General features: G+C 45.2%; 2 protein-coding genes across 3 annotated transcripts in view; both read left to right on the top strand.

Moving 5' to 3' along the window:
* Window positions 1-7,571: 7,571 nt before the first annotated feature.
* H2az1 (H2A.Z variant histone 1) lies at window positions 7,572-9,799 on the top strand. Its single transcript, XM_087897542.1, has 5 exons — window positions 7,572-7,729; window positions 8,145-8,222; window positions 8,506-8,619; window positions 8,981-9,110; window positions 9,348-9,799. The coding sequence occupies exons 1-5, from the start codon at window positions 7,727-7,729 to the stop codon at window positions 9,407-9,409; spliced, it is 387 nt and encodes a 128-aa protein (XP_087753668.1). The 5' UTR covers window positions 7,572-7,726; the 3' UTR covers window positions 9,410-9,799.
* Window positions 9,800-10,806: 1,007 nt separating this feature from the next.
* Dnajb14 (DnaJ heat shock protein family (Hsp40) member B14) overlaps window positions 10,807-25,278 on the top strand; it is a 49,491-nt gene continuing 35,019 nt past the window's right edge. The window contains exons 1-2 of one of the 2 annotated variants that reach the window (XM_085677659.2): window positions 10,807-11,005; window positions 24,893-25,064. In XM_085677659.2, coding sequence (XP_085533785.1) covers window positions 10,873-11,005; window positions 24,893-25,064 — 305 coding nt within the window. In that variant the 5' untranslated portion in view covers window positions 10,807-10,872. The remainder of the gene's footprint in view (window positions 11,006-24,892; window positions 25,065-25,278) is intronic. The other variant, XM_085677660.2, reaches the window with a different exon arrangement.

Genomic DNA, 25,278 nt, shown 5'->3' with positions numbered 1-25,278 from the left:
CATGTCCTAAGTGAACCACGATTCTCACAGGAATTTTCCGGTTAGAAATTCTGTCATTGTCTATAAATGTTAATATCTTTGGAAATAACTTGGGAATCTGAATAGGCATTTAAAGCAAGATGTAGTTGAGAAATTTAGAATTTCCAAGTGTGACATTATCTCAGATTCTTTACATGAAAAGCTAAGGACAGTGCTGGCACCTGAGGGAAGATAGTAACTGCTAATAGAAACTCACCTGTTAAAGCCCATAATAGCAGGACCATGTCCTTCACGTTACTTTATCTTTTTTGTGATAAGAGTATTTATTACATTGGTGACCGTGGGGCTGGGGCTGTAGCTCTCTGTAGAGTACTTGCCTACCACAAGGGAGGCCCCAGATTTAATCCCCAGCAACACACTCTACAAAACTGGTATCGCATTGAACAAAGGACACATAAATACATGTATTATCAGGATCACAACGACAGCAAAGATAACCCAAAATAGTAACACATTGCATCGTATCATTTTCAGCCCAGGAAAGGGACTGGGAAGCTCACCACACAATTACTGTGAGCAGAAGATAAACGAATACTGTCTTCTTCTTTGAAAGAAAAGGCAAACTTCTGTGGCTGTGTTAAACTAACTCAGAGTTTTAGTTGGGAGGCTGGCTGACTTGGTTGTATGTGTAAGCTACGCTCCTGATGCTGCGATAGAAGACCACGACCACAGCGGCTTATTTAGGAAAGAGTTTGCTTTGGCTTACAGTTCCAGAGGGGTAAAAGTCCATCGTGGTAAGGAAGCCTAACAGCAAGGGATAGGCATGGGCAGGGACAGGAAGCTGAGAGTTCACACTGTCAAATGCAAGCATTCAGCAGAGAGGGTGACCTGGAAGTAAAATGCATGAAATTTTATTCTCGAAATTCAGCCCCACCCCATGACATATTTCCTCCAACAAGGTTGAACTATGTAAACCTCCCCTAACAGCACTACCAACCTGGACCAAGTGTTCAAATGCCTGAGACTGAGGGCTGTACTGGTTAGTTTTATGTCAATTTGATAAGGCTAGAGAAAAAGGATTCTAAATTGAGAAAATGCCTGCAGGCAAGTCTATAATGCAAATTAGTGATTGATGTGGCAGGGACCAGCCCATTGTGGGTGATGCCAACCCTAGGCTGGAGATCCTAGGTTAAGAAAGCACACTGAGAACCAGATGGTGGTGACACACAACTTTAATCCCAGCACTCTGGGGGCCGAGGCTGGTGGCTCTCTGTGATTTCAAGGCCAGCCTGGTCTACAGAACGAGTTTCAGGATAGCCAGACTGTTTCACAGATAAACTCTGTCTTGAAAAACCAAGAAAAAAGAAAAATTAAAAAAAAAAAAACAGGAAAACAGCACATTGAATAAGCCATGGAGAGCAAGCCAGTAAGCAGAACTCCTCTGTATCGGTTCCTGCCTCAGGTTCCTGCCTTGAGTTTCTTCCCCGACTTCTTTGGATAACTGATTAAGCTGAAATAAACTCTTCCCTCTCCAAGTTGCCTTTGGTTGTAGTGTTTTATCACAGCAATAGAAACACTAAGACAGGAACATTTTTATTTAAATCATAACATTCTACTTCCTGGTCCCCGTAGGCTTGTGGATAAATCATAAGGTAAGTTAAGCTTAGTCAAACGTTCAAGGTCCCACAGTCTTTCACAGTCTCAACACAATTTAAAAGTCCAAAGTTTCTTCTAAGACACAAGGAAATCTCTTACTTGTAATCCCCTGTAAAATTAAAAAGCAATTTTCATACTTCCAGCATATAATGGTACAGAGTATATATTACCATTCCAAAGGAGAGGAAAAGGGACATTGTGAAAGCTAAAATTATGTTTTAAATTTAAATTACTTTGCATAAGAGAGCTATACAACAAAAATGCCTCTAACCAGTAAGTCCCAGTTGCCCAAGGGCAGATAATTTCCTGGAAGGCTGGGGGCTGTTGTTTACATAAGATAATAAGCCACGTGTTTTTCCTTCTGTAAACAAGTTCGGTTGCTCCAACTGCACAGGATGTGTGTTTGATCACATGGAGGTGACAAGTATATAGACAAGAAGTATGTCAGGATGTATGTTTGTCCCTGACTGAATGAAGCTGGGAAGTATGGAGGTCTGTGGGATTTGCCTGCATAAAGCCCTGACCAATGTAATTTGCAGCCATACTCCGGGAATCCCAGCTATGGATCTAGCCAGTGTCCATTGTCCTGGCCAGTATTTAATAAAGCTTGCTTCAACCTTGGCTAGAAAACTGTGGTAGTGGTCTTCTTCTCACCCAGGGGGATTAACAACATAATGAGGAAATGCTGGCCCAAAGCAAGACCAAACTCAACGGGGCAAATACCAAATTCTGTAGTTCTATTTCTAGTATCAAAGGCTCCACCTCTCCAGCTTTGTTGTCTACAAAACACAGCTCTTTCTTGGGCTGGCTCCATGCCATGCATGCAGATCTCCTTGGCAGGTTTCCCGTAGTCTGCATGGCTCTCAGCACTACTGTCTTCTAGCTTCCTAATACGCTGGTCTGTTAGGCTCTACTTATGCCATACGGCCACATTTATAGCTCAAAGACCCAAAGACTTCTACACGCCTCCAAAAGATATGGATCCGTTCTTATAGCAACACCCCATTCTCAGTACCAACTTTTGTATCAGGAACATTTCTCTCCTTGCCACCATGACCATGGCAACTTACATAAAGGGGTTAATTTGACTTACAGTTCCAATGGGCAAGTCTCTATCAACATAGAAAAGCATAGAAGCAAGTGGCAGGGATGGCAGGAAGAAACGGTAGCTGAGAACTCACATCTTTAGTTGTAAGCATTGTGAACTAGATGGAACTTGGGTGAAGCTCTCTGGCCAGGCTGCATCACCCAAATCTCCCCAAACTTGGGAACAAGTGTTTGAATGCTCAAGACTATGAGCAACATTTCTCTCATTCAACTACTCTTTGGGTGGCCTTTAAGCTTGCTGTTTCTACATCAAAAGAAGCAAAATACGAGTCAGGACAAACAGTTTAGAAATATAAATTACTTTGTTTATGCTTCTGTTTTATTTTCCTATTGCTGTGTGAAGAGACACCATGACCAAAGCAACTCCTACCAAAGAAAGTATTCAATTGGGGGCTTGTTTACAGTTTCAGAGACTTAGTCCATGACCATCGTGACTGCAGGCAGACAGGCATGGGGCTATTAGAGTCTGATCTGCAGGCACACAGGCAGAGAGAGAATATGGCTGGCATAGTTATATGAACTTCAAAGTTCATCTGGGCTAGAGAGATGCCTCAGTGGTAAAGAGCACTGGCTGCTCTTCCAGAGGTCCTGAGTTCAATTCCCAGCAACCACATGGTGGCTCACAACCATCTGTAATGAGATCTGGTGCCCTCTTCTGGCCTACAGGGATACATGCAGACAGAATACTGTATACATAATAAATTGGAAAAAAAAACAAAAACCAAAACCCAGCTCATCCCAAGTACACACCTCTTCCAACAAGGCCATACTTCCTAATCCTTTCCAGTTTCACTAACTAGGGACCAAGTATTCAGATATATAAGCCTATGGGGAAAATTCTCTTTCTAACCACCACACCTTCCTTGTTATCCTTGTATGTCATATATGTTATCCTTGTTTACGAAGCATTTACTGTGTGCCAGTCAAGCACAGGCTACCATGGACTTTGTGTACCCTTTTCCTTAATCTTTAAACAGCTATGTGAAAGCACTGTGAAACTTTAGTTTTCAAAAAGTTAATAACCTTTAATATAAGCTCAACATAGAAGGCTGTTATGATAAGGCTGCTAGTTAGTTCCCGGCTGCCCAGAACCAAAATAATCACACAGAAACTGCATTAATTAAATCATTAATTTGGCCCGTTAGCTCTAGCTTCTTATTGGCTAGCTCTTACATATCAGTTCAACTCATTTCTATTAATCTGTGTATCACCATGTGGTTGTGGCTTATTGGCCAAAGTTCTGTCTGGCTACATGGCTTCTCATTCTGACTCCACCTCCTTTCTTGGAGCATTCAGTTCAGTTTTCCCCACCTAGCTCTGCTCCCCTATTGCTCTGCCATAGGCTGAAAGCAGTTCCTTTATTAATCAATGATATTCACAGCATACAGAGGGGCATCCCATATCACCTCCCCTTTTCTGTTTAAATAAAAAGGAAGGTTTTGTGTGGATTTTAGTTAACCATGTAAGGTGCCAATTTGCTATAAGGAGGTTGTTTGTTCGTCCCGGCCACCCAGAACCAAAATAATCACACAGAAATTGTATTAATTAAATCACTGCTTGGCCTATTAGGTCTAACTTCTTATTGGCTAGCTTTTACATCTTAATTTAACTCATCTCCATTAATTTGTGTCTCAGCCCAAGGTGGTGGCCTACCAGCAAGGGTCCAGTGTCTGTCTTTGGCTGGGCTACATGGCTTTTCTCTTGACTCTGCCTTCCTTCTCCCAGCATTCAGTTTAGTTTTCCCTGCCTAGCTCTGTTCTTCCCTATCAGGCCTATCAAGCCAGTTTTCTTTATTTACTAATGGTATTCACAACATACAGAGGGGAATCCCACATCAGAAGGCAAAGGCAGGGGGATCACAAAGTTTGAAAGACTGGTCTTTATAGAAAGTCCCAGGCTACCCTAGACTACAGAATTAAGATAGAGGGTTTTTTTTTGAATTTTTAAACAACAACAACAAAAAGCCAGGTGTTAATGTGGATATTTGACTCTTTTGGCTTTTTGAGGGGTCCAACACTCAGCTCCCAAATAAATCCCACATGGAGGTTTATTTTTATGAATGTCCGGCCTTTGCTTGGCTTGTTTCTTGCCAGCTTTTCTTAAATTATACCGACTAACTTTGCCTCTGGACATTTATCTTTCTCCATTTCTGTATATCTTTCTTTCCTTCTTACTCAGTGGCTGCCTGGGTGGCTGCCCCTGATGTCCTCCTCTCCTTGTTCTCTCCTCCCAGAGTTCTGTTTATACTTCTCTGACTGCCAGCCCTGCCTATCCTTTCTTCTGCCTCACTATCGGCCGTTCATCTCTTTATTAGGGCTATCAGGTGTTTTAGACAGGCACAGTAGCAGCCTCACGGAGTTAAACAAATGCAGCATAAACAAAAGTCACACACCTGAAAATAATAGTCCCCAACAAGGTATGGTGGCACACACCTTTAAGCCCAGCACTCCTGAGGCAGAGCCAGGCTGATTTCTGCAATTTCTATGCCAGCCTAGTCCATAGAGCAAGTTCCAGGACAGCCAGATGGTTACACAGAGAAACCCTGTCTTGAAAAAAAAAAAACAAATAAAAACAAAAGGGGGGGGGGTGAGAACTAGGGTGATACAGTGAGGAGGCCTTGCAGAATTCATGTGTACTTGATTATGAGCTAATTTTGTTTACCATGCTCCAGTGGAGAAACAGTACATTCTTAGCTGGATTTTATAGCAAAAAACTTGCACAGAATTATCTGAGGAAAGGAATGAAGCTGGCTGTGAGGTAAACAGCAAGAAATCTCATCAGAAGTCAACGTTCAGTGTCATATTGGGTTTGGCTCAATAATTCTCTCTCTCTCAGCGCTGGGCTGTCAGCTCCTGACTTTGCAAATTGCTAGGCTGTTATTGCTCTACCAACGAAACTACTTTGAGGTATTTGGTTGTGGTTTCTTGTTTTGTTTTTTAGACAGGGTCTCACTCCATTACTCTACGTGGCCCGGAACTCACTGTGTAGACCACGCTGTCCTGGGATTCACAAGGATCAGCCGCCCTCTGCCTCCCCACTGCTGGAATTATGGATGTGGGCCACCACACCCCTTTACCTTTCTGAAACAGACTGTGTGTATGTAGTTCAAACTGGTCTTCTGTTTGTGAATCTCCTGGTGAGCCTACTAAGTGCTGGGGTTGCAGGAGATTTAAAGGTATTTTTGTTTTTGTGTCTTTTTTTTTGCATCGTATAATGGCATCATTATAATTCTTTAGTTCCAATAAGCCTTGGCATCAAAATTTTTGGGATCCTCTCTTCTAGCATTAATCTGGCACCAGAGAGGGTCCCAAATTTCATAAAAACTGAAGCCCAATATTATGTACAGTTTATGTTTCAAAATTCTTTCACATTGCTATACCATGACATAGAAAGTGTAATACGCTGTTGAACTGGTGGTATGACGCAAAGGGTAAAAATGCTCCCTGTACCAGCCTGACTACCTGCGTTCCATCCCTGCAGCCCATGCTCAGGTGGAGAGAACCCACTCCACAAGCTGTCATCTGATTTCCAAAGAAATCCTATGGCGTGTGCACCTGCACCCACCCACATGGCCACACAAAAATTTTTTATTTAAAAGTGTTACATATTAAGTACTATAAATATGAACGCTTTAGATCATTATGGTCTCCTGATGACACAGGTTTTGTCAAACTGCTAACTGCATGTCTAAGTGGTTGGCATCAGGACAGTACTGTGCTTAAAGTCCCGAACAAAAAAAGAACAAAAAAAGTTCTGTTTTTTTGTTTGTTTATTTGTTTTTCGAGACTGGGTTTGTAGCTTTGGAGTCTGTCCCGGTACTCGTTCTGTAGACCAGTCTGGTCTCGAACTCACACCAGAGAACTCTGGTCTCTGTTTCCGAGTTATGAGATTAATGGCGTGTGCCAGCACCGCCGGCTCAGTCCCACTTCTTTTAAACCCAGCATTTGTACTTGATTACGTGGACCATCTGTAACTGCTTGTGAATCATGTTACGGTTACCCCACTGACATTTACCCAACATTTTTCTTGTGGCAAAATGTTTAGTGTAGGAAAGCTGACACATAATAGCTTTGATGTTTCAATAAATCAACTTTCGATACTAGTCTATGAGGCGCATCCCATTGATGTGGAGTCTCCGCAAAATTATGGCTGACGATTTCATTATAATAACGCTCCATCCTAAGCTTTCTGTGTGCGGACAAAATTATTTGTTATCACCAAGGTAAGTTGGCCCCGCTGCTATTAGGAGACAGGATGTCCAAACAGGTGGACAGAAGTGGGGGGTAAGAGTCAGTCTATCAGGGAAGTGGTTCACCGAGCAGAGGCCGACCTGAGCCACCTGTCACAAAGGAGGAACTGGAGAGGACCTGAGATCTGCGGAAAGGAGAGGAATGGCCCGGCCGGAGGCGAGCTGCGAGGCCCAGGCTGTCAGCCAGGGGCCAGGCTAGACCGGGAGGAGAGCTCACGTGGTCGCCCGAACCCCGCGGGGAATCGGGTGGGGGGGGGCTGCGGTGGGGAGGACGTGAGCGCGCCCCTCCCCAGACGCTCGGCTCCTCCCTCCGGGCACGTGACGTCTCCGTCCGCTCGCTCGGTGGCGGTGGCGCAGCGCTCTGTTTCTGCCCTCCCGCCGCGGCGCCCTTCTTCTCCCCGGTCCGTCCCGCCGCCTCCCCCACTCGTCCCCCGCTACCCCGCACGCGCCAATCACCGCTCGAGCTCGCGAGCGCCCGCCCCCCCGCCCCGCTCCGTCCTCTCCCATTGGCTGGAACCTCAAGGACGCGTCCCGAAGGCGGGCGGCAACCATTGGTGGGCCGAGCCAGCCGAGTTCCCGGATGAGGGAACATTCTGCGGTATAAAGGGCGCGAGGAAGGCGGGAGACGGCGCAGTTTGAATCGCGGTCCGACGGAGGAGTGGGCGCTGGGATCTCGCTGCGCGTCCACCTGGCCTCGACTCTTTCTCGCTTGTCCGATCTTCATCACGGTCCGAGATGGTAACGTGAGAGTGGACGCCGGGCGGCGGCGAGCCGCGGGCTTCGAGCGGGCGGGGCCGCCGTCCCCGGGGCTTGGGGCGAGGCGGCGGCAAGTGGGGAGCGTGTGGAGACGGGGTCGGGACGAGCGGAGGGAGGTGTTTTGTGAGCCCGGAGCTCCGGGCGGGAGGCGACGGTTGGGTGGCGCGCGCGGCGCCGCTGGGAGCCGGCGCGGGGGCGCGCAGCCGCTGCCGCGGGGGCGCGCGGCGGGGGTCGGTGGGGGAGAGGGCGGGGGCGAGCGGCGGCCGGGAGACCCCGGCGGGCGGCAGCGAGCGCGCGCTGGCCCCCGGGACGCGCCGCCGTGGGGGAGGGGCGCGCCGCCTTGGTAATTCTATCCTCTCCGTCCCTCCCGGGCTCGCGGGCGTCGGCGGCGCCGCAGGCTGGCGGTAAGGCTGGAAAAGACTCCGGAAAGGCCAAGACAAAGGCGGTTTCCCGCTCGCAGCGAGCCGGCTTGCAGGTAGGTAGCCGCTGCCGCAGCCGCTGTCGGGGTGACCCGGCCTTTATCTCTGCACCCCTTTGCTTGTTTGTCGGCGCCTTGCATGGGTGTTCCATCTTTGCGTGGGTGATGTGTCGCGACTTGGCTTGCAGAGACTGAATATTGGGGCGTGTGTGGGGGGGCGTCGATCGCGCGTGTTACTGCCAGGGCGCAATGGTGCACCACCGTCCTTGGCTTTGGCGCGCACATCATCTTTCCGTCTTTGATCTTTGTGCATTTTTGTTTGTGTGCATAAAAAATCAAGTTCCCTGTGGGCCGTATTCACCGACACCTGAAATCTAGGACAACCAGCCACGGACGTGTGGGCGCGACCGCCGCTGTGTACAGCGCAGCCATCCTGGAGTACCTCACCGCAGAGGTAAACGGGAGTGTACGCCTGTGAGCTGGAAAAGGTTTGGGGGGCGGGGGGAAAGTGGCGAGAGGGAAGGAGGAAAGTGATGCAAGAAAACTCCCAGGCCTTCAGCGCGGCGCGGAGGCCGAGCGAGCACTAGAGGGAGCTAGTGTTCAGCCAAGGATCCTGCTGAGCCGGAGTTTGCTGCTCTTGCAAAAGCAATTGCGTGCCCCTTCAATTCTTTGCATAATTTGCATAGTTTTGTCATTCAGGTAGTGGGGCGGGGATGACGACAGTTGGTAGATTAAAAACACCGCTGAGGTTTGGCCAGCTTCATGGATTTCGACTGAAGGGAAGTTGAGAGATTGATCAGAATTTTGCCTTTTAGGTACTAGAGTTGGCAGGAAATGCATCAAAAGATTTAAAGGTAAAGCGCATCACCCCACGTCACTTGCAGCTCGCTATTCGTGGAGATGAAGAACTGGACTCTCTGATCAAGGCTACAATTGCTGGTGGTGGTATGTTATCACTGAAACTCCTTGCATCTCCACTAAGAAAATTATACTTTCATTGCTTCTAGAAGGAGGATATTTAAGTATATTTTGAAAAATCATGGTTTAGTTTACATCACTCAGTTTTTCTCTATTTGGACCTCATGGTTTTTAAAGACCTTCCAGTTTGTAGAGTTACCTGCTTTGATTTTTAGTGTTTTAAGAATGTTTAAACAGTAGAATTAACCCTTGTCGCTCTCCTAGGTGTCATCCCGCACATCCATAAGTCTCTGATTGGGAAGAAGGGACAACAGAAGACCGTCTAAGGATGCCTGGATTCCTTACTATCTCAGGACTCTTGTTCTTAACAGCTGTCCAGTGTCAGTGATTCCAGTGGACTGATCTCTGTGAAAAACACAATTTTGCCTTTTGTAATTCTATTTGAGCAAGTTGGAGGCTTAGTTAGCCTTCCAAACCAACCAAATTTCTGCATTCGAGTCTTAACCATATTTAAGTGTTACTGTGGCTTCAAAGAAGCTATCGATTCTGAAGTAGTGGGTTTTGATTGAGTTGACTGTTTTTAAAAAACTTGTTTGGATTTTAATTGTGATGCAGAAGTTATAGTAACAAACATTTGGTTTTGTACAGACATTATTTCCACTCTGGTGGATAAGCTCAATAAAGGTCATATCCCAAACTAGTTTTAAACCTGCGTACTCAACGTGTCTCCTAGGTCTCATTCTTTGCTCACTAATTAAACAGTCCATCTGCAGAGCAACAAGTCGTAGCCAATTTTATCATATAACGAGCTGTTAGGACTTGCAGGAGGAGCATGCTGTTTATTTGTCCTGTGGACAGTTACAGTAATGTGGGGCAGCTGGACCTGTAGTGACCCTCGGGGTACAACGAAATAGCTCTACGGAATGAACTTGAGATGTGGAAGATAGTCATGTTTTCAGCGAACACTGCTGCGTAGTGTGGCATGCTCGTAATGGGTGGGGGGTGCGCTAATTTCCTAGACTAGGGTAGCAGGATGACAGCATTAATGTTCTATACATCAGGCATGTTCCTTAGCTTGAGACCCTTTCCCTAGCCGAGACAGTGCATGTTACTTCGTGAGGCAAAACCAACATGGGAGCAGGAGGTGCTAAACAGCCTATGTAGGTGAAAGAACCGCTTCCTGCTACAGAGTTACAGCTGATTCTAAGTGACCAAAAGAGCTGCATTGTACCTGCGGCGGCGCAGCAGGAGAGATGTGGGTCAGAAGTGCCACTGGAAAGGGGGGGCTGGGGTGGCGGCGGTTCACAGCCCTAGACTCCTAAGTCTCGCCTGTGGGACCCATACCGCAATGTTCCCCCTACCAGGCCTGAGGCCTCGCCAGACCTATATGCCCAGGGGCGGGGCCTCGGGTCCTTGGGTATCGAACTGAAAGTGCGGGTCCCCTGTCCCCGCCCCGATGGCGCGGGAGGCGGGCTCCGGGGCCGCGTCTGGGGTTAGGGACCGGTCTCCTCTCCAACGCCCGAGCTACCCGCTCTGGCCGGCTGCGGCCGCCGGGACCCGGAGTTCGGCAGGCCCGGGAGGGACGCGGCTGGCGCCGCTGTGGCCGCGGGGGGCGGGGAGGCGGCCGTGAGGAGGCGGAGCTGCGAGGCCGCCCGTCGCCGGGCCGCCGCCGCCGCCGCGGTGCCCGCTCCTCCCCGCGCCGTGCCGCGCCCCGCCCGCCCGCCTCGCCTCCTCCGCGGCGGGCCCCCCTCGCAGCTGCGCGGCCGCCGACACCGAGGAGGCGCGAGCCATGGAGGGCAACCGCGACGAGGCGGAGAAATGCGTGCAGATCGCTCGCGAGGCCCTGAGCGCCGGCAACCGCGACAAGGCCCAGCGCTTCCTGCAGAAGGCCGAGAAGCTGTACCCGCTGCCGGCCGCGCGCGGTGAGCCCCGGCCCCCGCCGTGACCCCGGCCCCGCGCCCTCCGCCCCGCGGGCCGCGGCCGCTCCAGCCCTCGGGGGGACACCGGCTGGGCGCAGTGGGGTGCTGGGTGACGGGTCCCCTCCCCCGATCAGCCTAGGCCCCTGTGAAGTGACAGGAGCGGGACTCCAGTGGCTTATCGGGCTTCCACCATTCCTGGGCTCTGTATGTAGCCATTCCTTAAGTATCTTCGAATACCTTAGATGACACTGCTTTTCCCAGGGAGAGGGAGAGAGCCCTTTACAAGACAGCTCCACTTTTGACAGGGATGGTGAAGTTATTAATGATTTCTAGTGTCTCATTTGATATGACCCCGTAAGTACCCGCAAGTTCGGTAAATCGCTTAAGAGTAGGGTTTGGACTTACCCCACTTTAATTCTCCTTATTCATTGTCTAACTCTCTAGGCTTCGAGGTAATACAGTCCACACAACACTCCCAAAGCGCCAAGAGTTGTGTCTAGTATTTTATAGGACCCTCATTTATTCCTCCGAACAGTCCCATGTACAGGTACAGGATTATTTGACCAGGTTAACCCATTTGCAGAGACTCTGACAAATGAATGAATGAGTGAATGAATGAATGGGTGGATGAAAATACCTTGCTCAAGGTCGTACAGAAAGTGGGAGAGTCAGAAGAGTAGCAGGGTTTTATCTCCAAAAGGTCTTTATTTAACTGCTGCTGTTTGCCTTGCTGATGGGGAGATATTTTACCGTGGTCTCAAATATTTCCAGGTTAAGAGAAATAAGAGGAAACTTAATAAACAGGGCCTCTGTTTGACTTTACTGTTTTCTTCATTCTTCTTCCATTGTTGAAGCCATTTGTTTCTGTGCTTTTCGCTTTATCTTTTCGTTGCGTTGGCTTAGGACAGGAAAAGAGAGTGAAAGAAAAGTTCATTTTAATTGTAGAGAGTGCAACGTAAAAGATTTGTTATTCTAATTTTTTTGGGGTGTACAGTTTAGTAGTGTTCAGTATTTCCACCTGGTGCGCCTTGGAAATCTGCGCTTTATCTTACACCCTCGAAACCGTACCAGTTAAATAGCCCCCTTTACTCTCTATCTCTCGGCAGCCTTCATTCCGAAGTCACTTTTTATAGATTAGACTAATAAGGTACCTGATCTAAGAGAAATCATACAGAATACTCTGTGTGCCTGCCTTATTTCACTTAATAACTTCATATTTCATCTGTATTGCAACATTTGACAGATTTCTTTCTTTTTCCTTTTTCTTTTTTCTTCTTTTTCTTTCTTTCTTTTTTTTTTTGATTTTTGAGATAGGATTTCTCTATCACAAGATCTTCTCACAGAGATCACCCTGCCTCTGCCTCCCAGTTGCTGGGATTAAAGACGTATGCCACCACCACCAGGCCAGATTTCCTTTAAAAAAAAAAACAACAACACTAAAGAACATTTTATTATTTATATACACACGTGCATTGGTGTGAGTGTGCACATGCACATTCAAACATCACATTTCCTTTTTGGGAGGAATACTTATTGTGTGTGTGGGTGGAGTGTGTATGTATGCGTGTGCCATGGCGTATGCGTGAGATCAGGTGACACCTTGTAGAGGAAAGAGTCTCTCCACACGTGGGCACGGAGCACTGTTCTGAGCCCTCTCATTGGCCACCACAGGTTATCCGTTCACCCGTCAGTGAGCCTTGGGTTCCTTCCCATCCTGTACTGTGAGTGATGCTCCTACCACCGTGAGTGTCTACAGACCTCCTTTCAGTTCTGCGTATATACCCAGAAGTGGGGTTATTGGGTCACGGAGTAATTCTAATTTTGGGTTTTGAGGAACCACCACATTGTTTTCCAGAGCAGTTGCACCATTTTGTGCGACATACACGGGGGTTCCAGTTCCCTAGTGTCTGATACAACACAACACTCCCAGTTTTTTGTTTGTTTGTTTTGATAGTGACTATTCTAGTGACTATCGGGTGATCGCTCACTGCAGTTTTGATTGCATTTTCCCTGATGATTAATGATGTTGAACAATTTTCATGTGTTTGGCCATTTGTTTATTCTTTGGAGATTTATATATTCTCTTAAGTTGCTTGCCCAGTTAAAAAAATCAGACTGTTTCCATTGATATTGCTGTAGGACTCTTAATATATTTGGGGCATTAACTCCTTGACATCTAGCTTGCAGCTCTTCTCTTTCCTTCCCTAGGCCATCTTCCCTCCCTGTGAGGTGTGCCACTGGGAGCTTGAGCTTTGTGTAGTCAGTCTCATTTGTCAGTCTTCGCTATGCTGTCTGGGCTTCTGGTGCCATACCCGAGAACTCATTGACAGAAATTATTCTCGCATCCCTTCTACTATGTAGATAGATTGCAGCCAGCTGTCATCTGCTGCTGGAGGGACAGTTCTAACGTTAAAGAAGTAGAAGCTCTAGGCCAGGTCACCTGCTTTGCAGGCCTGGTCTTCACCACCCAGCTCCCGTTCTCAAGGTAGACACAGCCTCTTGTGCTTGACTTTTCGTGCATGCAGCAGGGGCAGTGTACAGATCCCATGGTACTCTGTGGACAGAAACGGGCTGCGAAAAAGCATCGAATACATTTTGTCTATCCTCTCTGTTTCACAAGTGAAACCATCTCAGCATCCTTAAAGCTAGCCCAGATTTACAGTCGGTCATGTTCTATCATGTAAGCAGCTAGGATGAATCTTCTAACAGACACTGTAAAAGTACAGCGTCGTTGTTGCTCTGAAAGCCATGGGTACAGGAACAACGGAGAAATGGAGGAGAGAAAGTCAGGTAGAAAGATATTAACCAGGATGCTGGGTAATTATCAAATAAAGTGGTAGGGTATAATCGTGGAGTAGTCTAAAAACAGTTCAAATGCAGACTTTGTCTGCCATCTCTAGAACCAGGGATAAGATATTTAGCTATTCTAAGCTTTAATTATATGCAAAATTAAGATGTCATCACAGAGTTGATGTGACCCAAAATAAAACAGTGTGACTCTGTGAAAAACTGTCTTTTAGAGTATTCCTAGGAGATGTTTATGGGAGTTAAATAAGACCTCAAATGAGAGAAACATCTGGAATGTTCTTGAAGCACCCTGATAAAGGTTCTATATGGGGGAAAGTGGAGTTTCTGAGTGACAACTACCAAGCAACTCAGGAAGTTGACTGGATTGTCTTTGTATCTACTTGTACTATGGCCATTATTCTTTTGATGAGTGGGGAGCCACAAGATTAAATTCTAGTTGTGTTCCAGGATTTTTGTCCTCTTAGGATTTCCTATAGAGTAAGAAGGTAATCTGATAAAACACGTTAATAAACTGGCAAGTGCTTTCCTTGATGAAAAGTTTGATATTGAGATGGATGAAGGACACTATCACTTTCCATGTTTCACCTGAGACCGTTCTTTTCCGTGAGGTCATCGACTTGCAGAGACTTCAGATGCTCACCTCGGAGTTACCTTTGTCTGCTTGCAGAGTTGATGTGGGTTAGCGTTGGGTAGAGGGTACAGCGCCTCCACTCTGAGGCTTTGTTCAATTGCTTGTGTCGTTTTAATCTATTTAGTGTTTTGCCTGAATGGTCCCACAGAGATAAGAAGAGGTCATCAGATCCCCTAGGATTGGATTTAAGGATGGTTCGTGAGCCATTATGTGGGTGCTGGAACCAAACCCAGGTCTTTTAGCAAAGCAACAAGTGCAATGAGCCACTGAGTCATCCTTCCGGCCCCACACTTAGATTTTCATAGTAACTGGAGGATAGTTTGAAGTGTAGATTTTTTCTTTATATATTCTCCTTTTTTTCCTTCCTTTTTTTCCCCCTTGGTTTTTTGAGACAGTAGGATTGCTCTAACTCCCAAGTACTGGGATTAAATGTGCACTGGCACTGCCCGACTCTTTTTTCTCTTTTTAATGAGATAGGTCTCACTGTGTATCTTTGGCTGGCCTAGTACTCACTATGTAGACCTTGCCCTCAGAGATACACCCGCTGCTGCCTCCCAAGTGCTAAGATGAAGGCGTGTGTGCGCAACCATCATACTAGCAAACCTGGCTAGTATAGGTTTTTGTTTCTTTGTTTGAGAAGAACATTTTTATTCTTTTCAAAAACGTGGTAGCAATTTGACTCAGATGATGCCATACAACCACAGAGAAGCCCATTCAGCATTTGCTGTCATGAGTGAACAGATAGGTTTACGTGCGTGGATAGTCTGTACATGCTACCTGCTTAATAACAGTTCAGTAATCCTTTCAGTTTATTTTAGCCATAGGAGAGGTGATGCATGTTCCTCTGCTTTTTTTTTTTTTTTGTCTTGTTACTTTGTATTTAATACAGAACTGAAAAGCGTTCCTCCTTTTCTCTCACCTAAACTGGTAAGGTTTTTAAACACCATGTGTATCCTTATCATTATACATCCTATTCCCTTTAAGATCATGCCATTATAATTGACTTAATTAAAATTCAGTGATGAGAACATTTAAAACAATTATTTCTGTATCATCCAGTTAAGTGCTAGGAAATGACTTCCGAATTTCCACTGGTAGTGAAACTGTTTTCAGATGTTAGCGCTGAGGAAAGAGTTGAGATTGGGTTTAAACTTATGCCTTAGATAGAAATCTCCACTTCCTGAGCTGCAGTTTTCTCTTCTAAACAACGAGAGTTTATCTATTCAACAGATGTTTATCGGCCACACACTTCTCTGTGCCAGGCAGAGTTTTGTTTTATTTTTATTTTACACGTTTAGATTTTTTCCCATTTGTATGTCTGTGCACCATGTGTGTGCTTGTTGCTCTTGGAGGTAGGAGGAGGGCATTGAATCCCCTTGAACTGCAGTTACAGACACTTGCCAGCTGAGCCATCTCCCTAGCCCCAGACAGTGTTTTAGGTACTAGGGAGTAAGTCGATAATGTGACAAAAATCTTCTTCCATGGCATTTCCGTTCTAGAGGAGGACGAGTGTCTGGTGGAAATGAAAGTGATGGTGTGATTTCTATAGTTCCGTGTTCCTTTTTCTTTTTCTTGAGATAGGATCTAACCTCCAACTCTATAGGTAGGTAAGGATAACCTTTAACTTCTGATCCTCCAGCCTTTGCTTTGCCACTGCTGGGATTATATGGGCAACGCCACAGCTGGTTTGTGTGGTGCCGGGGCCAATTTAGAGCTTCATGCTTGCTAGGCTAGCACTCTCCAAGCAAGCTATGTTTCCAGCCCACCTTCCCTTTGAGAGCCTCATTTGTCTTTATAAAATTATTTGCTTACTTAGTTTTGTGAGTTGCCCATGTGTCACAGTGCATGTGTATGCGTGTGTAGGGCTGAAGAGGTCGTCTGGAGTGACAGATGGCCGTGAGCTGCCCTTTAGGTCCTAGGACTCAAACTCAGGTTTCTGGGAGAGCAGCCAGTGCTCCTAACTGTTTGCCATCTTTCCAGTCCCAAATAAAACTTTTATAGTTACATGTGGTTACATGTAATGTGTTCTATGTTGATGCACCCAAAATTAAATTAACTGTAAATTTCTCTTTAAGGAATGTAGATCTCTACAAATGAGAATTGACAAAACAAGCTGCATTTCCCCCGTGAAAATGATGATTAGGACATACATTTATTGCCGTAAAAGGGTGTCTTCAGCATGCCAACAACAGAATAAAGTTTATTATTTACTATTTAGTTAGTTACTTACTTGAGATAGGGTTTCAGTATATAGCCTTGGCTATCCTTGGAACTCACTACTGATCTTGAACTCAGAGATCTTCCTGTCTCTGCCTCTGGAGTGCTGGAATTAAAGGCATGCACCACCAACACCTTGGCCTGGCTAACCTTATGACTTGTAATCTTGGTTTCTTTTACTGGAAAGTGGTGTTTCAGCATCACAGTACAGGTACTAGGGACACTGAGACTACTAGGTTGTTCATTGTTTGGGACTCTATTCAAAGCACAGGTTTGGGAAATGCAGTGTGTGTGTGTGTGTGTGTGTGTGTGTGTGTGTTTCTTTGTCTGTTTTGTTTTCGTTTTTGTTTTTTTGAGACAGGGTTTCTCAGTAGCTATGGAGCCAGTCCTGAAACTCGCTCTGTAGACCAATCTGGCCTCAAACTCACAGAGATCCACCTGCCTCTGCCTCCTGAGTGCTGGGATGAAGGTGTTCATTACCGCTGCCTGGTGTTCGTTTGTCTTTTGAGGCTGGTCTGGAGATCTGCCTACCTCTATCTCTTGAATCTCCTGAGTGTTGAGGTTAAAGGTTTGTGCCACTGTGCTAGTTTGTTCTTTTTTGTTGTTTGTTTATTTCTGAGGCAGGGTTTCTCTGGGTAACAGGCCTGGCTGTCCTGGAACTCACGTCTCTGTAATTCAGTGATGCTGACTATAAAATAATGCAAGGCTATCCTGAATAATAATGAACCCCTCCAACGTTAGGTTCAAGTTTTTATGAATTCTCTTTGCTATAGTTATCCTCTGTTTTATACACACACAATTTGTCTATATCCCCTGAGCCAATTAGAGTGGTTGTAGATAGATGGTCTCATTGCTAAATAATTTTACATATATTTTATAAGATGAGGACATCCATACATAACCACATGATAATAATCACATTTAGGCTATTAGTTCATGCATTCATTTAAATTCTTACAGTGGACCCATTGTATCCCTTATGATAAAAATTGGGGGTCATTGTTGTGTTTTAACATTTAAAAATATTTTTATTAGTTGATATATATATATATATAAACACATATAAGCTTATGTGCACCATATGTGTTGCGGAGCCTTCAGAGGATAGGAGAAGGTGTCAGATCCCCGGGAAATGGAGTTACAGGCAATTGTGAACAGCCATGTGGGTTCACAAACCCAGGCCCTCTGCAAGAGTAGCAGGTGCTCCCTACTACTTACTGAGCTAGGCCGCTGCAGCCCTTTTAAATATTTTAAATAGATTTATTTATCCTTATATTTTTATGTACACGAGTGTCTTGCCTACTTGAATGTCTGTGCATCATGGAGTACCTGCAGAGACTGAAATGTAACATCGCATCCTCTGGAATGAGTTATGATGGTTCTTAGCCATCTTGTGGGTCCTGGACCCAAATCTGGGTCATCTGTGAGAGCACCCTGTGCTCTCAACCTCTAAGTCGCCATCTCTCCAGCCCTGTGTTTTTTTTTGGGGGGGGGGTGGAGGAGGGCATGAGATATTATGTAAATCTTGTCGCACTTTTTGCTTCTTGATTTTGACATTTTTGATGAGTATAACTAGTTATTTTGTAGAATTTCCTGAAATTTGGGTTTGATAGATATTTTCTCATATCAGTTTTTTGCAGGAAGACCATAGAAGTGATGTTTTGTTCTTGGTGTAGCTTATCAAGAGACACATGATTTTGATTGACCTTTCCTAGTGAGATTACTTGATCTCCCAGTTAAGCTGCTGATTGCCAATTTTTCTACTATAAAGTTGACTGTTCCTCATTGTAATTGATATATCATGGGAGAAATCATTGCAACCATACAAATATCATATTCCTCAACAAGCTTTCCACCTCTTTGTAATGTACAACAATGATTTTCCCCCTTAGTTAAGTTCTGGTAGTTGTTTTAAAAAGTGGGGTTTAATTCTGTCATTCTCTTTAGATTTTTTAGTTGTCCCTCAGTCTTTCCGTCCTGGATGAATTCATGGATTCCCATTTAACCTTCATCATCATTGTTTTGGCGTTCATGGTTAGTCAGTGGGTGTCCATTTAAGGCTGGCTCCTGAGTCTTTCTGACATATCTTCATCATTTATTGAACTTCTTTACTTTGTAGCCCAAAAGAGTTTTATATTTTCTGCCCAAAGGAATCCGTTCCCCACCATGCCTGACTTCTTTTAGTGCAGTGTGTACAGACACCGAGATAGATGCTAGATAAGTTCATTGCTATAGCAATAGCATTGTGTCCGGTCCTCTTAATAGACAGAGCTGGGAAATACATAGATAAACATGAATGTGTATCTGTTGCTTGTGCTGGCATTCCATTATGAGTAATGATTATTTTAAATTTATATATGCCCTGGTGTTTGTAACACACGTATACATGTACTCACCTCTCTTTTTCAGTCTAGTGCAACATTGTTCATTCCCATTGTCTTAGTCACTGTTCTGTTGCTGTGAAGAGACACCATGACCGCGGCAACTCTTATAAATAAAGCATTTAACTGGGGACGTGCCTACAGTTTCAGAGTCTTAGCTCATTACCGTAATGGTGGCAGACATGACAGGCATAGTGCTAGAGCAGTAGCTGAGAGCTACATACTGATCTGCAGGCAGAGAAAGACACTGTGGGTTTGGCATGGGCTATTGAACCTCAGAGCCCACTCGCAGTGACACACTTCTTGCAGCGTGGCTGCTCTGATCCTCTGATCCTTTCAAAGAGTGCCACTCCCTGGTGACTGAGCGTTCAGATAGGTGGGCCTGTGGGCCGTGCTTATCCAGACCCCACACTCACGTTCTTCATTCCCAGTCACTGCTGCTGTTCGCCGAGAAATGCAGCTCCCACTTATTTGTTATTTTTATGTGTTGTAAATCGACTCCTTCACCCCATAGATGCAGGCTATGTCAAACTCAGTCTTGTGCTTGGCAGTGATTGCCAGTTTGATCCCAAAGTTGTTTCTTGGCCCAAGCCTGTAGGCCCTGCAAACCTTAGCTGACAAAGGGAACGGAAGGGATGAGAAGCCTCATAGCTTCCTAGCCCACTGGTTAAAGAATATTTAAGAATATTTCTAGCATCAGAACACAGTATTATTACACAACATCCTCTCTCAACTATAATTCAGTCTTAACTCTACAAATATCCAGCGATGTTTGCCACCAGTCCTCATGCTAGGGTATATGTCATTATTTTGGATTTCTGAAGCTTGTTTCCTAGTGGGTCACAGGGTGAGTTTGTAGAACTATGTTCCCTAACTTCTAGAATGCTGAAAACAGTTTACTCTGACTTTACTGTTGAAGTTTGGTGGCTGTGTTGTGACTCTACGTGTTGCTGGGATAGTATACCCAACAAAAGCAATTTAAGGAAGGGGGCTCATTTTGTCTCAAGTCAAGCCCACCGTTGTAGGGAATCCTGGCAGCGGGAACTGGAGGTAGCTCAGTTACGTGTATCGGGAAGCAGAGCGAGATGGATGCTGGCGCTCAGCTTGCTTTCCCCTCCTCACAGAGCGCAGGACCTGAGCCCATGGCATAGAGCCGTGCTGCCCAGATGTTTGCCTACCCCAGTTAAGCTCATCTGGAGAACCCCTCACAGACATGTTCAGAGACGTGCCTGTCAGTCATCCTGGAGCCTGCCAAGTGGATCATCAGGGTTAACATGTCAGTGGGTCGTGAGTCTTTAGCTCACGCTTCATTTTCTGGGGTATGCAAGGAGGATGCTCTAGGGTCTTGTGCAAGTGCCAGTGATGGAAAAAGTCCGAGGACGGTCTAACTTTTCTTCCATATAAATCATTTGATTGATTGATTGGTTTGTTTGTTTGTTTTGTTGTTGTGTGGATACACTGCTAACTTTACTTGAGTGTATCTCGGGTGACATTTACTCTTAGGATGTCTGGTATTTTATTATGTCATGTAGATGTTTTGTTTATATGTCAGAAATCACCTAATTACTGTTTCTTTTATTTCTCATTATATTTTTCTTTGCGATGTCTATTTCCATATGTTAACTTTTCTTCATTCTCACTATCCACTACTTTCCTTCAACATTTTTATTTTTCAATTTTGAAGCTTTCAACCTTTATATGTCTCAGTCATCTGTATGATACTATCTGTTGTTTTAAGTAACTTTGTTTTCTCCAGGTTGGCCTTTTTTAAATGACAGGGTAGTGTAGCCCAGACTGGCCTTGGACTTGAGCCACTCTTGCTGCAGCTCCCCAGGCACTGGTGCTACAGGTCTGCCCTCACACCAGCTTAGCTGACTTCGCCATGGTCTCATGGTCTCACTGTTAGCCTGGGCTGGCCCAGAACTCACTACGTAGACCAGGATGGTCGAGCAAGTGGTAGTTTTCCTGCCTCTGGCTCTGCTGCCTGAGTGCGGTGTTACCGTTACAGACCTGACCCATCATGCCCAGCCAACCCTATGTTTTTGAGTGGATTTTTTTACCCTTTGATTTCATATTCTTTGTGTGTGTGTGTGTGTGTGTGTGTGTATGTGTTGCACGCATGTGTGTGCATGCATGTGTGCTTGTGCATGCCAACTTTATGGAGTTGGTTGTCTCCTTCCACCTTCCTGTGAGTCTGGGATTTGGACTCGGGTGATCAGGTCGGTTTGGCTGCATCTTCATCTGCTGAGTCATCCTCACTCCTTGCCTGTGTCTCCTCACCTGGGATCTGGAGAAGTGGTTCAGAGTTGCTGTTCTGACTGTTCCTTAGAGCAGTGTCTCCTTCACCCGCTGGCTTGACAAGGCCGTCTGGTGCACACGGTTACTTTAGAGGTCACACTTAGTGACTTTTTCTCATACCAATCGTTTGCATCATTTGAGCACTATCATTTTCTTTTGGTATGTATTTATTTTACTAATTGCTTACATTACTTACTTATGTAGTGTTTGTTATTTAGCCTTTCCAACTATACAGAGACCCTTCTGTCTGTCTGGTGTTTAAAGTATGTCCCCTGGTTAGGGAAGGCATCACTCGGCCTGTCCTCCCCACCTCCCGTTTCATTTGCTGACTCAGTGTGGGTCCTGGTCACCGCAGTTTCATTGTAAGTGTGGACCAGGCTCTCCTGCTCTTATGAGTGGGTGAAACCCATCCTGTCAGGTGTCTCCTCGGCTTTATCTATAATGCCTGTTGGTTATTTGGCTTCTCTTTTTCTGGTCTGTGAGCTTGGCAAATGCCCATGTACGGTTTTGTGCTTCTCACACAGACACTTAATATCCGCACACACCTTTTTAGCAGTTGATGGTTTGTTCCTGTCATCATATATTAGGGGATTTTGTGCATGAGGTTATGATTTTGGTACTTAATTCTCTTTGACTTTATTCAAGATTTAGAGAGATTTAAATTTTAAGTTCCTGACCTGGTATGGTGGTACACTCCTGTAATCCCAGTACCAAGGAGCAGAGGCAGGAGGATTTGGGTTTGAGATCTTCTTCATCTGCATTAGATTTTTTTTTAAGTTTTGCTATTTACATGTCATGGATCACCACTTGCTGCATAGACTATACTGATTCCACTGTGGTTATATTAAATGCAGGCTGAACTCCTACTGGAAGTTAGCTATATGGTAGGTCTTTTATTTTTCTTGTTAATAACTATTAGATTACTATATCACCTACAATTAGATTGTCATAAAATACGGTTTCTTTCTTTGGTGACCTCTTATCTGTTAGCCACAGTAAAAGAATTATATAAGTAATAGATACGTTTTTGCAAATCTGACAACAGCAATTGGAGTTTTTAATATATAACTAAAAATTATATATGTATAGTAGCTTTCTGGATATAATCTGCATACTAAATAATTGACTCATTGAAAGTACAGAGTTAAGTGGGTTTTTTAGTGGATTTACAGAATTGTGCAACTCGTGCCATAATTTTGAAACACTTCCAAACCTTGGAAATAAAATGGCTTATTGGATGCCTTGTGTCATTTCAGCTTCCTCTGACCCACTAACCCCCGCCCTTGGCAGAAACCAATCTGCTTTCTAAGTGTGTGTTTACCTGCTCTGTTTGTTTTCTCTCCTTCCCTTCTCCTCCCTCTGCATCCCCAGCCTTCCCAGGCTCCCACCCAACTCCAGTGTTTCTGGAGACTCAATCCAAGGCTAGCTAGGCCAGCTCTGCCTATGAACCACATCTCCAGGCCTTGTGCTTTTCATATCAATGGAACCACGTAGCATGTGGTCTTTTGTGCCTGGCTTCATTGGCTTAGCATAATGTGTTCCCTGTCATCTGTGTGATAGGCAAGTTAATATTTAGTGTCATTTTATTTCCAAATAGTATTTCACTGTCTGAATGGTTCATTTTGTGATAAATATTTGTCTTTTTTATCATTATGCGTGATGATTTTTGTTTTTGCTTTTTAGCCTACTTGTGACTTAAGTTACTTTTTCTCTTCCCTTTTCCTCCCTCCCTCCCTCCCTCCTTTCCTCTCTTCCTTTTGAATCAAGGTCTCACTTTGTAGCCCTGGCTGGTCCAGAATTTGCTATGTAGACCAGACAATAGTAAGATTAATCGTATTGCACCATTTGTCTTTAACCGCTGGGAATGTTTTGGCCGACCTCACCTCGTCATTCCTTCTCCCCTGCCATTAGCCTCTGTTTCTCAGACGTTACTGCTGTTCTGTCTTTGGTGCTTACATTTATTCCCACAGTGATGGACCACTGCTCATGCTTGCTAGAGGCCCACATGGACAGCTTCCTTCTGTCTGAAATGGAAACAGTGCACTTTCTTTCTTTAGTGCATGTGTCTGAGTGATGCATTTTCTCAACGATGTGTGCAGGTTCCAGAAGGTGGTGGATCCTCTAGAACTGGAGTGTAGGTGACTGTGAGCCACCTGATGTGCGTCCTGGCAGCTGGACTCCTAACTGCCACGCTGCCGCTCCAACCTCTTTGTGTATTTGAAAGAATCTTACTGCTCAGCTCAAGTTGACAATTGGTTTTCTGCTTTAAAGATTGTATTTAAAAAAGAAAAAAAAGATGTATTCTAATGTCCTTTGTTCCCCTTGTTGCTGCTGAAAAGTAAACAGAAATCTAATTTCTGCTTCTTTTTTTGTTGTTGCTTGCCCCCCCCTAACCCCACAGGGTTTCTCTGTGCATCCCTGGCTGTCCTGGAACTCACTCTGTAGACCAGGCTGGCCTTGAATTCAGAGATCTGCCTGTAGCATGAAGGGGCCGGCTAGTTGGGGTTTCTGTCCCGCTCAGTACCCCACAACCGGCAATTCCCAAAGAAAATCACACACAGGACTCCATAAGATTATAAACTGATTGGCCTATTAGGTCAGGCTACTTATTAGTTCTTATGACACATATTACCCCATTATCCTTATCTACATTATCACATGGCTTGGTACCTTTTTCAGCTGGGCAGCTTACATGTTGCCTCTTCAGTGGTCTGCACAGGAATGGCAGAGGAACCTCCCTGCTTCCCAGAATTCTCCTGTTCTCATTGCATCACCTCTACTTTCTGTCTGGTTTTCCCGCCTATACTACCTGCCTGGCCAATCAGCATTTTATTAAAATATGATTGACAGAATACAGACAATTCTCCCGCATCATATGCCTACCTTTTTTGTGTTTTTAATAGTCTCATTAATTACTTTGAAATGTTATCTTTTGGGAATTTCTTCAGTTTTACTGTGTGATAAGCATGTCATGACAATTATATGATAGTGATTTGTAGTTACTAACGTCACATGTCTTTGAGCTCTCCTAAGTGACAGTTACTGTTCTGCAGACCGTTATGCACTAGGAGAATCACTAATGTTTACTCTTGGTTTGGTTTGGTTTTGAGACTGGGCTGCCCTATGTATCTCTGACTGGCCTGGAGCTCACAGATCTGCCTACTTCTATGCCCAAAGTGTTGGATTAAAGGTGTGTGCCACCACACCTGGTAGCAGGAGGTTTGTTATTTAAAGAGACATTGTAGAGCCTGAATTGGTGGTTTGTGCCTGTAATCCCAGCACTGGGAAACTCAGGCAGAATTGAGAGTTCAAAGCCAGCGTGGGCCACATGAGTCTAGGTCAGTCCAAATGAATAACAAGATACTGTCTAAATAAAGGGGAAAACAAAACAATGCCACCACCACCACCCCTCCCCACCCTAAAAAAGGAGGAGGAGGCCATGTTAAATCTTTTTGGAAGACATCATTGCAGTTCGTCTGCTTTCTTTGCTTGTGGAGTTGCGTATCTGTGTCCTGATGTAAGCAGGTACAGTTCCCTTTGTCTGTCTTCCCACAGCATTATTGGAAATAATTATGAAAAATGGAAGCACCGCTGGAAACAGCACACACTGCCGACGACCTCCAGGGGGTGGGGACCAGAGCCAGCCTACCTGCACAAAGGACGGCACACCGAGTAGTGCTGAAGGAGGAAAAGTCTACACCAAAGACCAAGTAGACGGAGTTCTCAGGTAATGTGATGATGTCATCTCCATGAGCGTTGATTCTGATCGAACTTAACTGATGTCATAATGCCAGTTGCATAGAAAGGAAACAAAGGTGTTCCCGGGGCATCCGGTGCTTCAGAGTCTTGGTGAGGTCAGCCTTTATAAAGCTCTGTGGAAGGTTCCATTCTTTTAAATCAACGATATGGCCCAAGTGTAAAGTGATGACTTCAGCGTTGAT

Source organism: Myodes glareolus, chromosome 17, assembly GCF_982192425.1.
Source record: "Myodes glareolus chromosome 17, mMyoGla1.1, whole genome shotgun sequence".
Lineage (NCBI taxonomy): Eukaryota > Metazoa > Chordata > Mammalia > Rodentia > Cricetidae > Myodes > Myodes glareolus.
The sequence above is the reverse complement of the archived record's forward strand: the minus strand, read 5'-3'. Positions and strand labels throughout refer to the sequence as shown.